Source organism: Tachysurus fulvidraco, chromosome 8 (assembly GCF_022655615.1).
Source record: "Tachysurus fulvidraco isolate hzauxx_2018 chromosome 8, HZAU_PFXX_2.0, whole genome shotgun sequence".
In the NCBI taxonomy this organism is placed as follows: Eukaryota; Metazoa; Chordata; class Actinopteri; order Siluriformes; family Bagridae; genus Tachysurus; species Tachysurus fulvidraco.
Window position 1 is genome coordinate 10,955,423 of NC_062525.1, and position 23,693 is coordinate 10,979,115.

At 35.9% G+C, this 23,693-nt stretch overlaps 1 protein-coding gene across 1 annotated transcript in view; it reads left to right on the forward strand.

Moving 5' to 3' along the window:
* Nucleotides 1–23,693, forward strand: part of LOC113662541 (cadherin-18) — an 87,207-nt gene that overhangs the window by 26,383 nt on the left and 37,131 nt on the right. Inside the window, exons 3-5 of the mRNA XM_027177463.2 lie at nt 1,236–1,530; nt 8,820–8,939; nt 23,162–23,329. Coding sequence (XP_027033264.2) covers nt 1,236–1,530; nt 8,820–8,939; nt 23,162–23,329 — 583 coding nt within the window. The remainder of the gene's footprint in view (nt 1–1,235; nt 1,531–8,819; nt 8,940–23,161; nt 23,330–23,693) is intronic.

The following is a 23,693-nucleotide window of genomic DNA, read 5'->3' on the forward strand; positions in this document are numbered from 1 at the left end:
ATCAATGACAGGGTGGTGTGATGAGGTAGTTTGCTCTTGTTATCACTAACTTTATAGTGTTATGTGCTCGGTACAGAATAGAAGTATTATTAGATTATTTGAGGCACCCATCTTACAGGTTCTTGTGATTGATATGCTGCTATAGAAACACTAATGTATTTGAATGTGAGCAATAATAGAAATCGTACTATCACTGCAATTGGAGTCCTGATTTAATAGAAAACACTGCCTGACCAATCCAATTCATAGCAACAGCAATGTGGTATAAATATTCATAAATTCTTACATTGTAAGACAAGTTAGTAAGCCTTGAAACAGCAGTAAAGAAATGCACCAAGAGAAAACCAAAGCTAAGCCTATGGATTTTTTTTTTTCCAGTGATAAAAATTTTATTTTTTGACTCTTTTTATCCCAACCAAGCAGAGGCATACTTAATACAACTCCAGTCATTTAAAGATCTATACCAATTGATTAAGTAAAATGGAATCCTGCTAGGCTAAAATGAAAAATTTGCAAGCCCTTTACAGATGAGATTGGATCTGATTCTGAATCCTTCTTCTGCTTACCAAAGCATGAGAAAATCTACATTCATCTTAACATGGACATCTGTAGCAAAAATGATTTTGTCTCAGAATTCAGTAATTGAACAGAGAAATCAAAGTTTTAAGGCTGCATAAAAGTTTTAAGTTTACATAATGCAGCACACAGCTATTTATTATGATTTTCTTATATATTTTTTTTTTTTCATTTTTGTAAAATATTTCCTGATGAACTGTAGCTGAGATGCGGGATGTGTATTGGCAAGAGAGCAGTGGATAATCCTCTAGCTATTAATTAGTAAAGAAACAGGAATGATATTTCCTTTTTTTCCTCACTCATCTTGCTCTCCCCTGTTTCTTTGTCCCTCCTAACATATTTTGCGAAACTGAACCAAACTCACTCTCAAATGATTTAATGATTTTACCTTCACTGAAATATAAAATGTAAACTATACCCTTTATTTAAGATATAAAACATGGATTTTATAGGATGCCAGAAGACAGTCAGTCTTATTCATCAGGTGTATTATAAGAAAGTAATTCTCACAGTGTACTATATTAGTATGATATAAGACTGAGCATCTCATATAGATCTTGAAATGTTTCTCTAGCAGACTAGATATTTTAATCTAAACCTATGTAACCTAACATACCATGTTGATTTTTCCCCCCTTTTTTTTAAATCTCTCTTATCAGCTTCATTCAAATTCAGATAAAGGCGATGGTTCTGTCAGATATATCTTAAGTGGGGAAGGAGCAGGAACTATCTTCATAATCAATGAGGTAACAGGAGATATCCATGCCACCAAGAGTCTGGACCGAGAGAAAAAGTCCCATTATGTTCTCCACGCACAAGCCATAGACCTGAACACCAACAAACCCTTGGAACCAGAGTCTGAGTTCATTATCAAAGTGCAAGACATCAATGACAACGCACCCAAATTCCCAGATGGTCCTTTCGTCACGTCTGTCCCTGAGAGGTCAGAAGTCGGTGAGGAACTGTTTTTTTGTTTGTTTGTTTTTTCTTGTTTTGTTTGATTGTTTTTTCCAAAAAACTTCTAATGTCAACTACTGATGAAACACAAGATTCACAAAACACAATTTGGCATTTTATTTGGTTCAATTAGTTCCAAATCTTTTTTTTTAATACCTTATTTTTTAAATCACAGCTCACTAATAAAGGCACTATTTGTGTATAAATACCTATATTTATTCACTGTAAGAAATTCAGAAGTAAGAAGTTTTAATTTCTTAAATTGTTTTATCTTATTTCTTTTAATTTCTTAAAATTTTAGATTTAAATAAATTAAACAATAATATAATAATAATAATAATAATAATAATAATAATAATAATAATAATAATAATAATAATAATAATAATAATAATAAATATTATTAAAAAAACATAACCGAGCATCAACATTCTGCTATTATTTCTGTCTTCCCTGCATGTCAATTTTCTTTTCTTTCCACTCCCAGATTGACCCAATGAATTATACTGGGTGTTTTCTATAGAATAGCCCAATTCCCATGGAGGACTAAAACATTCATATACCACTTAGTGTAGCACTATTCTCTCTCTAGTTCAGCAAGCTGGGGAAGAAAAAGTGAAAAAGTAGAGACATACTGAGAATTAAAGAAAGAGAGAGGGGGTCTGGAGAGAGGGAGCAAGAGAGAGTCAGATTTATGGGTAAACAGATTTTCTGCAAAAAGCTCCTCCAGTGTCCATTTCCCTTATGTGATCCCATCAATCCTTGCTTTTGTTCTGTGCTTTTCCTTTTTTAGCACAAAGTACAGAAGCCATTTCCTGCACTTAGTTTCCAAGTTACAAGTTGCATTTGTCCATCACGTCTAAAAGATGTACTCATTTCTACTCCGGTGCCCTAGTTTAGGTTTGGTTGTTGATTTTGACTGTATTTTTTAAATTGATTTTTTTAAACATTTTATATCTTTTATATTTGTAAAAAATCATTTGCTTTAAATCACTTTAAGAATGTGCCAGCCAATAATTTGAGTTTTGTAAAGGTTATTTATATATTTATTCATGTATGCGTTGTGTAGATACACATTTCATCTTAATTCAGCACTTGGATTTATTGTTTGGGAGTGAATAGAAATGTTTTTATAGGTTAGGATGAAACAGGGCTGCTGTTAAAACAATGCTGTTGTTTTTAATAATCACGCTCATGGATGGATGGATGGATGGATGGATGGATGGATGGATGGATGGATGGATGGATGGATGGATGAATGGATGGATGGATGGATGGATGGATGGATGGATGGATGGATGGATAGATGGATGGATGGATAGATAGATAGATAGATAGATAGATAGATAGATAGATAGATAGATAGATAGATAGATAGATAGATAGATAGATAGATAGATAGATAGATAGATAGATAGATAGATAGATAGATAGACTCACAAGAAATATTTTATATAAGTACAAACAGCAATACATTTATGTTAAGCAAGTTATCATGTTCTCTCAACCCTGTTAGACATTATGTGTCTCAGTGTGATGACCTTTATACTACAGCATGGCCACCAATAGGGTTGGGTATCAAAAGAAATTTTCCGGTTCCGATTCCGGTCCCAGTTCTGCCTTACAATTCCCGGTTCTGATTCTGATTAAATAATAAAATAAATGTGAAAAATAATGTACAATACTTAAACAATTCCATGTGTGTTTATTAATCACTCTTTAAATATTTTAAACAGAGCATTTCATTTCATATCAATTTAAATTTAAATAAATCCAACATCAAATTTAACATCCAGAATTACAACTTAGCAAAACAGTTAGCAATTTTTCTGAAGAAAAATTAACGTCTGCTTTCTCTGGGAGAAGACGAGATCTTTCCTGGCTTATTGTATCTCCAGCTGTGGAGAAAACCCTCTCAGAGGGGGTAGAGTTGCTTCATTGTTGTAGCTTTGGAAATGAGTCCACACTTTAGACTTTTTTTAGACATGTTTAACACAAAGCGTACCTCAGCACAGCAGCATGAGTGACTGATTTCTGTGGTAAGCTGTGTTAATTTAGTTGTATGACTATAAACAGTGTAAACAATTAATATTCATGAGGTAAGACATGGCTATTTAAAGTGACCGCTCCTAGCGCTTTGCCCATCATCGCATCGGAACCGCGTTTGGAACCGAAACTTTAAAATTCCTCGCGGATCTGAATAAGAACCGGTTCCCGGTTCCCGACCCTAGCCCCTGATGAAGGATTGTGTAGATTTTATTATGTTGAAGTTTAGAGAGTTGGATCGTTCTTTACAGGTTCCTAGTCAGTGGGTCAACTAATTAGCAGTAAAGAATGTGTAATGCTGGTTTAATTAGAGAGAGTTTAGATGTAGCCATGGCTGATATCCAGAAATTGAAAGGCATCAATACCACATTACCTTGGTTTCTAGGCAATGTCATCTGGAGATGCAGAGACATACTGTAAATACACAATCAGCCCTTTTAGTTACATAAAGAGAGCATAGTTAAAATACAAACCATAATCATATGGTCCTCTTTAAACAAATAACTACAGAGGACGGTTACAATGTTCTGTCATCTTTCTTGATGCATGTTTGCTGGTTGATGATGCACAACCAGTTATTTGGTTTTTTTTAATCCATCTAGGATTTGTGTGTGTATGAAACTTGGCATGTCTATAATAAGTCTATTGTCACCATTTGATCAAGTTTGTAAAATTAACTATGCAATTTGTACAAGTTTAATGGTACAGCAAAATCTCTATTTTTCCTCTCCTTGTTAGCTCCTTTAGTTGGCAGAGCTTATGCCCAATCAATCATTATCGACAAGCTGCTTGTTGGAGAGGGTTGTACAATTGAGGGCGCTGACGAAGGCTGTAGATGCAGGAAGGAGAAAATAACTTGCTGTGTTTTTATCTTCGATCACTGTGATAGTGCTCCATTGGAGATATTTGTAGTGAAGGGTCAGGGCTTCAATCTCAGCACTAAACTCTGCTAATACTGTCAAATACTACACACTGTAGCACGTTGCAGCTGCAGGGTGAGCACAAACACACAGAACACAGGTTGGGTGAGAAAGTGTGTGCATTTATTTACAGCAAAGGGAAAAAAGAAGGTAAACAGACAAAGACAAACCTACATAAGTCAGGTGGAGGACTTGGCAGGAGTAGTGAAGGTGGGATGGAGCAAGACCTTGCAGGGCTTAAGTTCAGATGAGGCTGGTTCCCAGAGAGAAGGCAGGCATTGCCTTCCGTAGTCAGTGAGTATCATGTCAGTAGGTGTGGCCAAAAATGTGTATCGTCATCTTTCCAGCTCACAGGCTCCCTGTAAGGAAAATATGAAGCACAGAATAATCATGTTAGTTTGGCTGTAAGCCGCCCTAATGCTGCAGCACTGCCTGGCCTCACTTGGTGAGGGTGAGTGAAGACAGCGGCATAGCTGATTGAATGCTGCTGGAGCTGCCCAAACCCCACCCTGCAGCAGCAAGACCGCCGCTGTCCCTGGTGCTGAAGTAGCTCCTTCTCTTTAGCACTGCAGCAGGAGTTGTGTGAGGAGCACTTGCTGGTCTTTTGTAGGCTGTTGTAAGCAGACCTGCCACAACAACACATATAGTACACAAATACACGTATACCAATACTATACACATACTTAAAAAAATAAAGATCTATGTTTTTGGTTGGAAAAATATCCTTTGTGAAAATGTTTACAGTATACTTCAGATTCAGTAGTTTAACCAAGCATTTTTGTGTATTGTGTATGTACGTTTTTGTACATTTATGTCCCCATGGATGCATGCCACATGTATTTTACCTGTGGCCAAAATAAATTTTTTTGATGCTTTGAAAAGACATAAACATGTCCTCTGAAGCAAATAATATATTTGCCATATTTGCGTTAGACATGTTTGGACCCTTGGATATTCTGAATTGTATTAAGTCTCTGAATTAATTATTTAGTTAATCTAATGAACTAAAGTGCTGTGGGTGGTTGACTTCCTGGATATGATCACCAAAGGTATATTTTCAGAAAAACCTACCAGCATTTAATAAGAACACCTTGGCAGCTGTTATGCATGGGGGTGGATCTATTATGGTTTGGGGTTATATGACAGTTAGTGACACGGGTTTCATTAGAGAGTAGATGGAATAATAGATTCCAGTAAATATCAGCAAACTGTCAGTGCTGAAGAGTTGTATGTAAGATGGGTGGGATGCAATGACAATATCAAAACAATATCAAACAATTTGTAGTAAACAGAATATTTCAGGCTAAAATCATTAACTGTCACCTAAGTGTAGGTGTAACCTTAGAGGAGGATGAGTATTTAGGCAGATTATCTAATAAACTGTGGGCATGTTTACAGAAGAGCACATCAAATTATCCACAACTCAGGCATTTTTTGTGAATTCGAGAACTTAAAATAGCCAATTGAACCGACAACAAAATTGTAAATCATGCAATTTCATGACCTTAATTAAATATCACATGGCCTCACTGGATAGGGTGTTTTTTATATGTCCTTTATCTGTTTTTTTCAGCTGTTAACGTTTTCTGCTTTCTGACAATGTCAGTACAAAATAATAGTTCATAATTAGAAAAAATTATAATATGCTGTCCTGCTGCAATTCCTCGTGTTTTAGGGTTTAAGGATTGTGGATTAGACACCTCTACTCAACCTTGGTAACATCAAAATAATTAAAATAATCTGTGTCGCACAAGGGGGTCTGATTGGTATGGGGATTGAATTACTGTACCTATTGAAGATTTCCTATTGGTCTTCCTATTGGTTTATAATCACGATGGTGTCTTAGTTGGGTCCCATTTACAAGTTGTGGCACTGCTGCTTTTAGCTTAACTTTCAAAATAAATTAATGAATTACAGTATAGAATGTCTTAGTAGCAGAGCTACCAAAAAAAAAAACGTATTTAAAGTAATCACACAGTTTCCTTAAAAGGTCTAAAAAGCCTCTATTGCAAAATTTAGTTCACGGTAAAGTTCTACACTAAGAAACGCTAGTGTTAAAATGAGGGTGCATTTGGTGTGGATGCCATTGTATCTAAATCAAAATTAGCAAAGCAACTCTGGATATGGAGAACTTTGGAATATGGAGAATAATCATATAAATGTTGATGAACTTATGTTACCAACTGTTTATAGTCAAATAAGATGAAAATCCATGTGTTATGCTTCAAATAATTCTTTTACATTGGCACACTACATATACACACACCGTGTCCTCCATGGAGCTAAACTCTTTAACATCAGCTATAATTGCCGTTCCAGACATGTATTATGTAAGTAAAATAGTCCTCTTCAAAAGGGAAGCCAGAAATGTTATGGATTTATCTGCCTTCCTGAGGAAGCACCTAAAATGTGTTATTTACAAGCAATGTAGGAGCTAGGCTTTATTAAATAATCAGTCTAATTAAGTATGCTTCTTGAAATGAAGTTAATTATGTTAAAATCGTTAAACCTCCAATTTCAGCTGAGAAAAATATGGCAGAACATTTTATGAAGGACTGGAGTTGTAAAATAATTTGACTTTAGGCAATACCTGAGTGTTAACAAGCAAAATAACATTCATTGTACACAAGCAGTAACACTAACAAATTGAAAAAGAAAAAAAACCGAAATTTTAGAAATTCGAATCTAGTAGTTACAACAAAAATTGCAGTTATGTGTGTTTGGGGGTTTGTGTGTGCATTGTTCACAACTCTATGCAGAAATCTTTTTAAGTATATAATTGTTATTATTATTTATTTATTTTTACTAATGTGGAGTTCATTTGTCTTTGCTCAAAGCTTACTCATGGTGGGAGATCTAAATATACATACTGATACCAGCAATAATATTAATTTTAAAATGGATGCTTAATTATGTTTGTGCCTGAATAAAAAAAGAGTTCTCAAAACTGCTCAAATAAGAGAGGAAGGTGGATTTCTTTGTCACATTGCCTGAGTGACTTGAATTAATAGTATGTTTCCTTTTAATTATAAAATAAGTCATGCATCACATGTTAAATGTAACACTTAACAGTGCAGCTCACTGGCTCATGAAAATGTTCACTAGATCTAAGGAATAATAATTACATTTTTGCTCCTTAAACTGGTGTTCAGGCTGAACTTGAAGTGGAAATTCTTCTCAACTCAACAATTTAACATCAGCTACACTGCTTACAGTTGGAGTAAACTTGTAAGTGTGAAAATAATAGTATAGTCTTGTTTCACATCCTGCTAAGAGACTAGGATCTCCTCTGTGCAGCCTCACCAGGTGATTGCCAGCAAAGACAAAGAAATGTGTTATTGGCACGAATGCCTTTAAGTTTTTAGATTCGGTGGAGATGGGTGGAGAGGGGTGGTGGTGGTACAGAAGAAATGATAAGTAAAGTCTTGTCCTTGATAATCCTATTTTGTTCCAGGGCCTTCAGAGCTGCATCCAGTGAATTGTAGTCTTGGCAATAAGTCAACATCACACAGTGTAGATAGATGGTTTGAGCTCAGTGTGCAATAATGGAGAATGGCGGTATGAATGAGATAAGATATGTGTCTATCTGTCTTTGAAGCCATCTACTATTACTAGAAGACAAACAAAAAACATAGAGCAAGCTGGTTTAAGGAAAGATAATAAAGATGGAATGTAGGAAAAATCATCAGATGCAAAACTAAAAAAAGATTTCATTATGGGACAGGACCAAACTGCGATAATGCTTTATTATGAGTAATGGATGGATGAACAATAGCACAGAGCTCAATTCTGATTTGATGGGAATAGTATGATTAGCAGGCCTTACTATTTAAGTTTATCTCTGTGACTTTCAATTAGAGAGTGATAGACCACTGCTTGTGGTTATATTAGATTGCACGTTTTCAGTTTTATAAGTAAGCTGAAAAATTTATTCAATAAACACAGTACCCTGGGTATCCTGAAGCAAAGCACCTTCAGCAAAATATTTAAGTGGTGCACAATGTGGCCATAGGAATAGACTTAATATGCACTTAATATGAATTTAATTATGCAATTATGTTATCCACTATAATGCACACAGCCAAGTATGTAATACACTGAATTATTCAAAAAACTCACCCAAGAGATTAAAGATTCTAAACAACTTCTTTACGAGTGCCCTGTCTGAACTGGTGCAAGTACATAAATGTATGTATGGTATGCTTACGAATGAGCTGGTTCTAGAGCTAAGCCTAACATACATGTATCTATCTAGGATAGCATGGGAGTATGTTTTTCTCATAGCACACAGGCATGGCTTACAGTGTGATTTTTCTGCAGGTACATCAGTATTTCAAGTGACAGCAACTGATGCTGATGACCCCACCTATGGAAACAGTGCTCGTGTGGTGTACAGCATTTTGCATGGACAGCCCTATTTCTCTGTAGACCCACAAACAGGTAAGTGACCAGATCATTTCCATTTGTGTTTAATTATTTACAGTTTTTTTTTTCTGTTTGTTTGTTTTGTTTTCTTGCTGTTAAGTTGCTAGTTGTTTGAAAATCTTTTGATATTTTGTTTAACTGTTCATGAAGTGGCAGGCTTCACAGTGTGCTGTATTTGCTTATTTCCAAATATCATGGATTATTATTTCATAACCATTATACATGACAAAAATGCATAAAAAATACTCTGGTTAGAAAAAATTAGATAGGAAAGTATGGAGTTCTAGCAAATGTTTCCAAAACCTTAAAAAGCAGGATATTCAGAGAATTCATACAGCAAGGTCAGATTTTTATTATTACAAGTGTATGTTAAGTGGTATTGATAGAGCAATGTGGAAAAGTGAACAAGAAACAAAGGTACTTGAAACTCTCTCTCTCTCTCTCTCTCTCTCTCTCTCTCTCTCTCTCTCTCTCTCTCTCTCTCTCTCTCTCTCTGTGTATGTTTCTCTCTCTCTCATGCTCTCGCTCTTGCTTGCTCTATCTATCTATCTTCTATCTGTCTTCTAGCTTGCTCTATCTATCTATCTATCTATCTATCTATCTATCTATCTATCTATCTATCTATCTATCTATCTATCTATCTATCTATCTATCTATCTATCTATCTATCTGTTTGTTTTCTCGTGTGCCTGTATGTGTGCATTTTTCAAAAGCTATATAAAGGAATTAAAGAGCTGTTCATAACAGACTAAATACTCTTTTAATTGCTATTTATGTATTTATTTATTTATTTGTTTGTTTGTTTGTTTGTTTATTATTGCATCCAAATTGTTCCACAGTAGAATGTTGCATTTTCCTCACTGTGAGTAGGTGACAGCAGTTGAAATTGGTAATCAAATGAATCATCTGTGCATGATTGCTCTCAGAGAAGGAATTTTACACTACATTGGTTTTGTGTTGGTGGCACTGGCCATGGAACTAAACATCTGCCTGCCTACAGCTCAGCTGAACTACGAAACCTTCTGAGACTCATGTACCTGTAATAATACTAGCGACTCACACTGCTGTCCAAGGTGCTGAAATCCTCTTACTCGGTATATTCACTAATTAAAAACCTTTTATATCACACTGCAGCTGAATTATTAAATGTTAAAAGTCAGAAAGTGTTTATGAGATTATAGTTAATCTAATTATATGCCGTTAAAATATGTGACGTTAATTATTTTGATATAAGCACACAGACTGCTGTGTATTATTCCTTACCTATACCAGAATTAATTAAGTGTTTGGAGGTTGTTTCTCTGCATTTCTGATTTATTTTGCCTTCAGTAGATGTCATGGTACTGGTTAAAATAAATAAATAAATAATGTTTAAATGTGTGAAAAATTTTATGATCATTAGTGCTTATTTATCACAGTGTTAGGCTTTATCACATTCAGAAAAAATAAACCCTTCCATAGTGCACTGTCTTTTGCTACTGCTGAGGAAAGGAGAGCTCAGGCCATCTTCAGAAACCTCCTGAATCTAAAAAAAAATACTTCTTCAAATAGCACTGGTAGGTGGTCAAATTACAGAGGTTCAAAACAGAACAAAGAAGTCAAGTGAAAATTTGTTATACATAATATGTGCATTTATTTATTTATTTATTTTTTATGAGCCCTGTGTGTTTCAGATTTCATAGAGGTTGTCACCATTTATTAGCTTAATGCTAATTAAACATCATAGAAAGACAGCCAAATTAAAACCTTTTTTTTTTGCATTGTTGCTTTTTGCAGAGATCTGTAACATTTTTATCTCTACTTTGTTTGATGCAAAATTACAGCATTTAACCAGTAATCAGAAACAAAAATCTAATTTATGTCACACTTTTAAGCTTTTCATTTGACCCACCCTCGTACACAGAGAGACGTTGTTGTGATTTATTAGGTCAAGTTAATCATGCCACAGGAAGCACTGAAACTGATCTAATCAAAATAACTGAATTAATTTAGCTTAAAATATGACCTTTTCAATTGTTCTCAAAGACATCACATGTGAGCGTCTATATTCGTTCTATGTGCTGTTCTTCCTTGCTGTCTAAAAGTGCACTTACATCAGTCACTATAATGAAATTCTTTTGTAAAAGGAGGTGGCAGTGTCAGAGCAGGATTCATCCTGAACCTGTGCAGCCATGAGACATTCTCTCTCTCTCACTCTCTCTCTCTCTCTCTCTCTCTCTCTCTCTCTCTCTCTCTCTCTCTCTCTCTCTCTCTCTCTCTCTCTCTCTCTCTCTATCACAGACAAACACATTTACTCGTATATTCGCATGTCAAGCTGTTGTCACAGATATTCCAACAGAAAGACAAACAAATTTAAAAGAACACCTGCAATATCCACAATGGTTTATTTTCAGCTTATTCAGGCCACAATGCCACTAGGACCTGTTCAAAACAAAAACACACAAAAAAGTCATCCATCAACCTGAAGTCATCCATCAACCTGATTTGATGTGCGTGACATCCGGCCCTAACTCCAACCTTCAAAAGGAAATCGTAGAAATAGTGGACATTGTCACAATGGACATTGACAGCTCATGAAAAATCTTCCTCTATTCTAAACTTAAGCTAACAGAAAACACACAAAACACATTAAATAATAGGTGTTTGTTAAATTCCCAGACTCAACCAGAAAACGATCATTGGAACAGTCAGGAAAGAGGAATCCTGTTAACTGTGACCTGCTTGTGCAAAGGTTGAAGGTGGATTTATTTTTCTGACATGGCAGTCCCTTAGCGATGAATCGTGTCACTGAGAAAGCAAGAGTGACAGGAGAACATGCAACAATATCCTGTTCTACACAGGCCTGTCATCTCATAATTTTGATCTAGGAACCTGTGGGGCTTAGCTTGTGACATTTTTCTAAAGAAACACTCACTTCTTTGCATAGGGTGAATACATTTTCTGTGCATACAAATGATGCACACAGATAAACTTAGCAAAACAGCATTTAAAATTCAACATTGGTATTGAGACAGAATAGCTTGCTTTCCTATTTTTAAATAGAGGGTGAAAAGTGAATGTTATAATTTAGCTACTAATTATGTTTACGAACTGCTGCCCATATATTCAAAGAAGTCTATAAGAAGTAATTTCTAGATAAAAGCTTCTAGATAAAAGCTTTATGAACATGATATAGAGCAAGGTATGGTGTTAGGATTTGGGAGGAATTAAATCACTATGGTAACTACTCTGAGAACCATATATACACCTAGCACAATATATTTAGATCAGTGTTCTGACTCGATCCCTCCAGCACTTTAACGTCTAGCTAATGATCCCACCTTGAGTTTACAAACTAATTGAATAACAATACCATTATATAAGCAAGTAAGGACAGGCTAAAACTGTGAGGGATCAAGGCTTTTATGAACATTTGAGTACAGTTTGCAGTCAACTTGGAATCTTACCAGAAAAAAATCTGATTTTTATGATTCGTCACTAGCAGGATATAATCAGAAAGAGACATTTTGGAGATGTGAAATGTTCAAGCACTGATTCCAAAACATAATTCTATAATCTGTGCCAGGTTTTATTGGCAAAAACAACAAAATAGAGGGCAATTGACTGCAATTATCAGGACTTTATTTCCTTGTTTGGCTCACCCCTAGATGTTCTTTATTTAAATTGTAAATGTATCTGAACCTTAGGCAGTGAATTATCTAACCATGAGGGAGACATTTGGGAATCAATTTATGGTTCAGTTATTAAAAATTTGACTAATCATTAAATGTTAATGAAATCAGGACTAGTGGTATGGACTATTGATATTTATCTACTCAAATCAGAATTATTTGCTATGCCTGCAAAAATATGTTTATTTGTCTTGGAGAAACATCATTATAAAGGCACCTCCATCTTCATACTGTGATGATGTAATGTAATGATAACGAAAGATTTATGGAAATGCAAAATACATGCTTATTAATAAACATGCAATTTCCCACATTCTCTTGCTGATATGATATGATATGATATGATATATGATATCGTAAAGATTAGAATCTAAATGGCATTGTTAATGCCTAGTAATAAGGTAGTTCATTCAGTCAATATTTATTCATAATAGCTGTTTATTTATTTGTTCATTTATAATTTTCAACAGGTACTGTATTTATTCAGCTTACTTTATTGCATAAAGCAGATGGATACACCTGTGTTTATAGGTAACAAAACAACAACAAAAAAAACTTTGCCTTTGATCGCTACCTTCATATACTCATGATATAGAGTAATGACTGACAGAGGATGGTGCCTGACTGTCTAAAAAGCTAATAGGGTCTATTGTCTCAAGATGCCAGAGAACACCAGAATAGATGATAATAAAACTATCTTCACACACACACACACATTAACTGAGTGAGTAACTGTGCAGCAATGTGCGTGTGTGTGTGTGTGTGTGTGTGTGTGTGTGTGTGTGTGTGTGTGTGTATGTGTGTGTGTGTGTGTGTATGTGTGTGTGCGTGCCGGGCGTGTGCGTGTGTGCGAGTAAAGAGAGTGTGAGAGAGAAGGGTCATTACACTACTATATCTGCTAAGAAAATAAATCAAACCAGTAGAATTTAAATTATCCTGGTTTTTGATTGTACAGTAACTATAAAGCTGGTTATAAACAGCATTGAAGGATACATGCATTTAAAAACATTGGGTTTTTTTATGAATTGTATATTTGGTAGTTTTAACTTCTTACATTGTTGCTACATACTATAATAGACTGAGAGTTTTCATTAGTGCTTTTCAGTTTATTCTAATTATCCTACTGACATTCACTCACATCCGCAAATACTTGTTGAATCACACATAGCATTTGTACCGGAAGAAAAAACAAGACTTTTTGTAACAATCGATGTCCTATAAATGAGATTCATTCTTCTGCAATTCTAAAGCCACTGCATTGAATAACTAGACAGTGTGATATGAATCACTTTGCATGAATTGTATAAGGGTGTTCATTATAAGCAGGGTTTGTTAATGTCAAACTGATTTAGCAGAGCTCCAGCATGTCCTCATATGTCACCCCAGACAGGCTACATTAAAAGCCAGACTGGGTCTTATTCATTACTTACAAGAGGATTCAGATAATAAATTTCTCAGTTTCAGAAGCTTTGAGTTTAACACACAGAAAACTAAAAACACAACGTATCATAGTCTCAACTGCCATTATTAGCCCATTGTTCTTACAGCCTCTGTTGTTCTTCTACTAATTCTTCACAAACACTAAAACACAGAACAATAAGTAAGCTAATTTCACTGCTGATTGAGGAGTTTCATGAGCTCTCAGCCTTACACAAACCACAGTGTTCCAGAAATGAGTGCAACATTAATTACAGCTCAATCTTTATATCATGTCCTCCTTGATCTATCACTACAGTATCACTTTATGGAAAAAGAAGCACAGATTTCACTTGAGTACACTTGATGAACCACTAAAAATGGAATCTTTCACATTCCACTGAACAATTTGTACCACTTTTATTTAACATATAATTAGCACATAATTAGTTATCATACCTACATATACAGTAACATGGAAGACAAAGTGAAGCTAGTATCTACAGCTGGTCAGTGCATTTTGGATTACTGTTGTAAGCTCTCTGGACATTTATAACTTTGGATATATTTTGGATGACTGGTAGTGTGATCTGTGACAGCCTGTAATTTTGTTATTTGCCTGTTAGGCTTTTGCCGCTAGGATTTTTTTATTTTATCTTCAGTAAAGCTCTGTGTGCCTATTCACTTGAGAACACTCATCTCTGTCTACTTCAAAATCTGACAGATAAGATGCTTTCTATTAGTATCATGATGTGGTTGTCCTTAAACTATTCCCAGGGCTTAAAATGTTAACATGTTTCTACTGAATGTATTTTGCTGTAAAGATTTAAAGCAATATGGTTCATGGTCTATTTTTACATGCAACTCTGAATGAATTTATTCTGATTGTAAATGAATTGTTTCCCATCGTTTTAGCTGGGTGTTTAATTCGCACTGTTTTAACTCTAATTAGCCTCATAAACAAGAAAGAAGAATTTGTGTCATGTAAAATTGTGCTAGAAGTATTAGATGGATGCCCATCCCAGAGTTTGTTTCTTTAAAGGACCATTTGTGTGATGCAAATATGCATAATGAATGCAGTAAACACCACGTCTTCTATTCTGACTGCCAGGTCAGCATTGTATTAGATTATAAGGCTGGAAAAGTAGCTACTAAAAGATGTACTTCACCAAAATCTGCAACATCATAACTGAGCATTAATGACATATAAAGCATAATGTAGACAGAGAGAGTGTTTAAAACTGGTGTTCAATAGCAACTAGGCCTACCTAGGTTTAATTATCACAGATCCCAGCAATAAGAATCATAACAGTTAGATATAATCATCTGTAATGTACTTATTGCACACTGTTAGGATATTCTAACAGATCTTTTACAAATGCACTGCTTGTAATACAGACTGAAGGAGGAAAAGATGCCATCATCATCTCCATGACATAAAGAGGGGTGAACAAAAGGCTAACAGTCTATCTCAGCCAGGCTCACCCTGGGTCATTTACACTGCCTCCTTCACAATGGTTGGGTAGAATTAACTGCATTATTGCCCATACAAAACTGAAGCCTATTACTCTCAGAGCAGAGACGAGAACCTACTGCTTGTATTGTCAATGCTAAGAATGCATCAATGCTAAGTCTTTTCAGAACTAATTTTGTTGAATGTACAGGTAAATTCGTACAGTATGTGCTGATCTTTGGCATATCATTGGATAATGAGGGTTGTAAGCCTTATTCACAGAAAAGTAATCACAGCATGATCTGTGCAGTAGAAACAAGATGTGTAACATTTTGAATGGATGCTAAACTTGTTATTTATCCATTAATGCAGGATCTACATTAAGCCTGTCTTGCCATATTAATAAAAAATACCTATCCTTATAAGATATCCACTGAAAATAATATGCTAGAAATTGCAGGGAAGTAGATTAAATCATATAAAGTCATAACGTTATGAAATCTTATAAAAGCATTTTCCTTTTTGCGGTAAACTTTATATATAAATACACATGACTTGTCCTGAGGTCCTTCCATCTTTTCCAATATGCAGGCTTGTCTCCACATCACCATGCTGTATTTCTTATACTAGCGTATTCTAGCTCATTCATTCAAATTCTACATTACACCTTGCATTCAAGCTGTAAATATAACAGAGTTCGACCCCCTTTTATCATTACAGGTGGTGGAATTCTCTGTTGTCCAAACAGATTGGTCTCTTGCTGTTCCAAATGCACACCGAAGACCTGTATTTGCAACAAGCACCTTATGGAGCACTAATGATGCTTAAAAAGCCTGCCTTAGGTTGTTGGCACCTTCAGGATCATGCTGATCTTCATTATCCACTAGCCTAAGTACAAAAATAAACTCTTCTGTAAGTCATAATGCCATCTTGCTTAACAGTGTTGGCAATTAAAACACTTTTGCATGAGGATTTATTGATGCTCATATACAGTGATTTTTCCAAAAAAAAAAAAAAATAAAATAAAATAGTTTTCTAACAATAAAAGCTAGAGGTTTTCAACAATTTTCTAGTTTCCAAGATTATTTTAATCTCTTGAAGCACTCCAAAAAGCCAAAGCAATGATATAGGATAGACACTTCCTCTTGGCTAAAGAATACAAAAAATAAAAAAATAAAAAAATAAGAGAAAGGTCAGGTCATTAGTCTTTTGTGTTGTTCTAATGGAATGGATGGCTGTCCGCCAGGCTTCTTTGTTGCCTTAGGAGCACAGGTTAAGTAATGCTGCAGCTGGGATAATATCTTTCAGCAGAAGGAGAGAGAGAAGAAATAATGGCTCTGGTAAAATAGAGTTAAGGCATTACGGATGTGAAGTGGATTTTAGCTAGACACCCATTTGTGGAGATAAGGCTAATACAAGGTATTTGATTTATTAGAGACAAACTGTGAACAATAAAACATATATAGGCGATATTATTCACACATTACTACAGCTTGTTTCAGCCAAAAAACATTTTATTCTGTGTCAAACACTAGTACAGACACTAAGGGTAAATTAAATTAATCTCTGACACAGATATTGTTCCCTAAATGATTTTTTTTAACATGAGGTACACTTTCACCTGTTAAACCTATAAATAATAATAAACCAGTCATATATATTTTCATTATCAGTGCTAAAACTCGCCTTTGTCTGCTCCTCCCTGTCACAACACCTGCTCCTCATTGTGTCATTATTGTCCTGTGTAAATGTGAGCCGCGTTGCCGATGGCAGCGCAGATTCATTAGTTACATTTACTCTTCATTAGTCATTGTTTAGTCCTCGTCATTGTATTTTACTGTATTTGTCTTTATCATTTATTAAACCCCACTCCTTTGAAGCTATCCTGTGTACGGGTTCGCCTCCTTCCTCCTCTGGTTGTGAAAAGTTCATGTATAACTTTTATTTTTTTGTAACAGAACCTTTTGTTTATTAAATAATAAAACTTCATACTTTTTTTCCAGTCAACTAAACATATATTACTAAACATATATTACTTATGTTATAGCAGTTGTGAACATTGTTCTGCACTTGAAGTTAACAATTGAAAAAACACTTTCCAAGTTACCAGGAAACCACTGTTGTAAAGACTTTCCCATGTGAGTCAACTTGTCTATACACTATCATATTATTAGTGCTTTGAGGATTCCTCACTGTCCTTCAGCTGATGATTCCTCACTGTCCTTCAGCTGATGATTCCTCACTGTCTTTCAGCTGATGATTCCTCACTGTCTTTCAGCTGATGATTTCTCAATGTCTTTCAGCTGATGATTCCTCACTGCCCTTAGATAATAAACTGTTTCATCATTCTTTCTGCTGACCGGCTTAGATAGGACATTCCCTTTGTGGCAGGTGACTTATAACCTCCTTCACACCAAATGTGACTAATGTGGTTGCAATCGCTCAAAGCTTGATCCAGTTCTAAGGTTCTACTAGCTCTTAGACAAGCTTACCCCATTCTACAGCCCCATCTGTCATGTTCTTTTCTAAATCACATGGAAATCAGTGAAGAGTTTAGTTTAAACCATGGCACCAGAGTTGGGATGTCCCACAGAAATCCATGTCACAAACAACACTTGCAAATTTAGATGAATAATTCTGAATTTTAGAACTTGTACATTTTCTTATGATTTCTTTCATTTATATCAACCACACTCCAACCACATCTCCCTGACTTTGTATAAATTAAAGTAAGCTTTAAAGTAAGCTTTTCCTGCCATTCAACAATGCTTGATTCCATTTGTAACCATCAAATATGTTTTAATTGACAAATATATGACCATTTCTTCACCAATTGCATAATGAGGAATTAGCTATTGTATTCCATCTCATGAGAGAATGATTATGTGACAGACATTAAATTACATGACAGACATTGGGTTATGCTGTGTACCATTATGCTCTTTAGGCATGAGCTTGCAGGCTTATAGTTCAGGTTATGAGAAGACGTGTAAGTTTTGTGTTTGTACGTGTTGGGTTTCATACATTTACAAAGAAACTTGAGGCACTGCATATGTCACCTAAATTATTGGTGAAACACAAGAATACACTCTGGATTGGATGCCAGTGCATCACACGGCAGCTCACACCTAGAGGCAATTCAGACCTAGAAGCAAGTTTCAAATAGCCCATTCACAAACTGGCATGTCTTTGCGGGTTGGAAGGAAACCAGAGAAAATCCACATGGACATGGGGAAAACTGGTAAAAAAAAAAGATTTAAGGGCCTTACTCAAAGGCCCACCAGTGACAGCAATGGGATTTGAACTCTCAAGCTTCTAACCAGTGGACCACCATCCACTTAAGGACTGAGCTGCCACTTCCCCAAGCAAAGTAATCCTAAAGGGTCACAGGGAAAACATAAAAATTCATAGATGATCATAGGTGAAACAAAAGAATTTCATCTTGAAAATCTTGCTCCAAAAGTTTGTTGACCACAAACAAAAACTGGGATACATTAACTATAGTATTACACCCAATGCCAGGTAGAACAATTGGCAGAATAATCAATCTCATATATAATATTAAGCAATTAGCATCATACATCAGCATATATTGGCATTCAGAATTAATATCAAAGAAGTTCATATGGATAGCTTGACCTCAGTATACACACTGCTGTGGGAGTGTTCATTTGTAAACCACACACACACACACACACACACACACACACACACACACACACAGAGAGAGAGAGAGAGAGAGAGAGAGAGAGAGAGAGAGAGAGAGAGAGAGAGAGAGAGAGAGAGAGAGAGAGAGAGAGATTAATGATGATTTACAAATGTTATATATGTGTGCAAACAGAGACAAAACATTCAGCAAGATATGAGTCAATATAATGTTTGCTGTTTTGTCTGCTTAGTGCTGTTGTATTTACTGAATAACATCTAAACTGCCAAGTATCAGATGGTGGAAATTCACCACAGAATGACTGTGTGCACTCACAGATGTGTATGTGTGTACAGTCAATACCCTCCATAAAAAGCACCCTGAGGCACATAAAACTTCCTACTGTGCTCCAGCAAGATAAATCAAGGAAAGGTTTTATGATAAAACATCTATCTCACAAAGAGCTATTGTTCTTTTCATTTTTCATGAATAGACATCTTTTGGACTAAATAATAATGAAATCAAACACAGGGCACTGAAATTGAGATTTGTGGCCTTGGAATGTACTGTTAGAGAAGCAGACTGTGTTTTATTCTGAAAAGGAGTTCAAAGATTGCCACATCTAAAGTTCCACCCTTGCCCTTATTTCTTGCCTGAAGGGTAAATGAGAGAAAGAATTTGTATTGTGAATAACAAACGAAGATTATTTCACTGGTGAAAGGAACTACAGGAAAAAAATATTGATACCCATTTTATTGTGGCAGATATCACAGATAATTGAAGTGGTTTAACAGATACTTTAAACCATGATTTCAACATCCAGAATGCTGTTTCAAATTTGGCACCATTTCAAGCATGTTTATAACCTGATAACAATAATATACATATGTATTTAATCTACAGTATATAGGTATATGAAGCCAATCAAATAAATGTACAAGACTGCACATGGCAGATCAATTAACTTAACAAGAATATTTTGTATTTATCATAAATCAGTTTATGATAGCAAATTTATGGCAAAAGATAGAAAATCATTTATGCCTAATGGAAAAAGAAGTAATATTATTTACATTCACAGCATTTAGCAGACGCCCTTATCCAGAACGACTTACATTTTTTTATCTCATTTTTATACAACCGAGCAATTGAGGGTTAAGGGCCTTGCTCAGGGGCCCAGCAGTGGGAAACTGGTGGACGTAGGAATCGAACTCACAATCTTCCAATTGGTAGCCCAACACCTTAACCACTAGGCTACCACATCCCCATGGTTCATCTAGCCTATGAGGAGGCCGATAAAAGTCTGCTATATGTGTTTCAGATGTTATGTGGTGCATACTGTAGGTTCCCACAACATACAAAGTTCGGTTTATTGACCATTTATTGTTCAAGTGTTTTCAATTTCTGTTTCAACTTGTAACTGGAGCTCATTTTTCTTAACTAAATTACCACCTTAAAAAAGATCAGAATGCTCAGTCACCATGCCTTTATTGTCTAGATGTAGTTAATTTACCCTGTGGAACTCAGCATAATCAAATAGCTAATAGTTCATTAAGAACAAAGTACCACATTTTATTTCTGGTCATACACACATACAGAGAGCAGGGCTGATGTTATCCAGGCAGTTATATGGTTTCATTCACTGCTGGTACAAATGCCAAAGGAAGGCTAACTTATATGTTAGTTAATATGTATAGAGCTAACTCACATCCTAGAAATGTTAACAATATAAAAAAAACTGAAGTCAGTCTAGACAGATATAAGGCTTTACTCTGTCTAAACATCTTGGGATATGTATGATAGATGAGTATTGCAGAAGGTATACTATCTCTCTAAAGCTGGAAATGTAGATAAAGTCTAACATTTGTAGACAAAGTATTGATTAAAAAAAATATACAGAAAATATTAAAGGTTTGGTTCTATTGTATGCTAGTTATTAAAAACGACCTGAACGTTATCAGAATACATTAGTTGGAGTTTGTGATTGTCAGATGCAGGCCGTTTTGTTTACGGAATTCACCAGAGTTTTCACTGTCGGAGTGTTTATTCCCCCGTGCCAAAGAATGCTTCAGTGTCCTGCCTCAATGACTTTTGTCCCATTGTACTCACATCCATCGTGATGAAATGCTTCGAGAGGCTTGTCATGAGGCACATCAAGACTCAGCTACCGACTTCACTAGACCCCCTGCGGTTTGCAAACTGCTCCACGGATAATGCCATTGCCAAAACCCTCCATTTGATGATAAAGATACATACATTCAAATGTTGTTCATAGATTTCGGTTCAGATTTTTACAATCATCTCTTAGCACCTGACTAAGAAGTTGAGCCTGATGGGACTGAACACTTCTTTTGCAACTGGATCCTATACTTCCTGTCTGCAAGACCTCAGTCAGTCAGGATCGGGAACGGCATCTCCAGCACCACAACACTGAGCTCTGGGGCCCCTCAGGGCTGTGTGCTCTGTCCACTGCTGTTCACACTGCTGACTCATGATTGGGTAGCAATGCACAGTTTGAACCACATCATCAAGTTTGCTGAAGACACAGCTGTGGTGGGTCTCACCAGTAAGAATAACAAGTCAGCATAGAGAGGGGCGCTAACAGCCTGGTGTAGAACCAACAACCTGTATCTGCAGGTTGACGAAACTAAAGATATGTTAACTTCAGAGCGACCACCCTCCACTTAACATCGATGGATTTTCAGTGGAGATCGTCAAGAGCACCAACTTCCTTGGTATTCATCTGGCAGAAAAATTTACCTGGTCACTGAACACCAGCTCCATCAGGAAGAAAGCCCAGCAGCATCTCTACTTCCTAAGAAGGCTGAGAACATCTTCCTCCCTGCACTCTGAACACATTTTATAGAGGGACCATGGAGAGCATCCTTAGCAGCTGCATCACTGTCTGGTTTGTCTTGGATCACAAGACCCTGCAGCAGCTGAGAAGATCATCGGCATCCCTCCATCACAGACATTCATAACACATGCTGCATCCGCAAAGCCAACAGCATTGTAGATGACCCTGCACACCCTTTGCACATTCTTCAGCCTCTTGCCATCAGGAAAAAGGTACCGGAGCATTTGGGCCCTCACAACCAGACTGTGCAATAGTTTCTTCCCTCAAGCCATCAGGCTTCTCAACAAACAGAACTGAGCTTTACCAAAGACACATACATACACACACACGCACACACACACACACACACTCAACTGTGTGAACTACATTAATCACCCACTCAATTGCTGTTTTTGCACACCACATTGCTGTTTTGAACATCACATTTTGTTCAGTACCTCAAACTGAACATAGATTTGAGTATATTTACAGTTTCACAATGTTCTTTAAAATATACAGAATATACAATGTACAGAATGCACACTGATCAGCGCTATTTTGTGTATTTGTCTTATTATTTTGTATTGTCTTTTGTCTCACATTGTTGCACTAGGTTGCACACATTGCACATTATGTGGCTAGGACCTAAGTCCTTAGCTCTGTGTTGTTTTATGTAGCTTTATGTCGTTTTATGTAGCACCATGGTCCTGGAGATACATTGTTTCATTTCACTGTGTACTGCATCAGCTGTAGTTGAAATGACAATAAAAGCTTCTTGAATTGACTTGAGGATATTTTTAAATGAAAGAATATTTAAATCTAAGATGGTGACTGTATGTAAAACCAAAAAGCAATTTATTAAGAGTATTAAGTTTAAAATGAGCATAATCATATTTTATTAAATTTATGGCTGTGTGTGTGTGTGTGTGTGTGTGTGTGTGTGTGTGTGTGTGTGTGTGTGTGTGTGTGTGTGTGTGTGTGTGTGTGTGTGTGTCTTTCACTGTAAGTGTAAGGATGACGGAATGAGTATTGTGGAAGGTTCATTCTTCAAGGCTGAGCAGTCATATTAAATTTAATGAAATGTAGAGAATGACTGACCCTAGCAGACAACAAACTTGAGAATAAAAAATAGAGAATATATTAGATGCTTGTTTGTCATGATATGGAATACAGTATGGTACAGGAGATAACTCTCATAATATGTATGTTTTTCAGGGGTAATCAGGACAGCATTGCCTGATATGGATCGAGAAGCAAGAGAGCATTATACAGTGATCATTCAGGCCAAAGACATGGCAGGACAGGTGGGAGGACTCTCTGGCTCCACCACGGTTAACATCACACTTACTGACGTCAATGATAACCCTCCCAAATTTCCCCCAGGTGAGTAAAACAGTACAGACCATTTTAGTCATGTACACCTCAATGTATATTGCCACTGTCTCCATTTAATCTTTCGTAAAAACAGTTGTTACTTAATTTCTATCATAATGTCTACTATTACGGATAGTATATTGTAGTACAACTTTTTCCTGTTTGTAGATGGCCTGGCCTGTGGCTGTTTTAGAAACCCAGTATTCCCTCATACATCATACAACAAAAATGACGATTGTTTCCCTGATTTTTATATAAATTTAAAAAAATCAACAAAGCAATCGTAACATTCAACAAGACTTAATATTTTTTTCTGAATGTTCAAACTATTACTCATTTCTTTATCCAATAACTTATATGACCTGTTCATAAA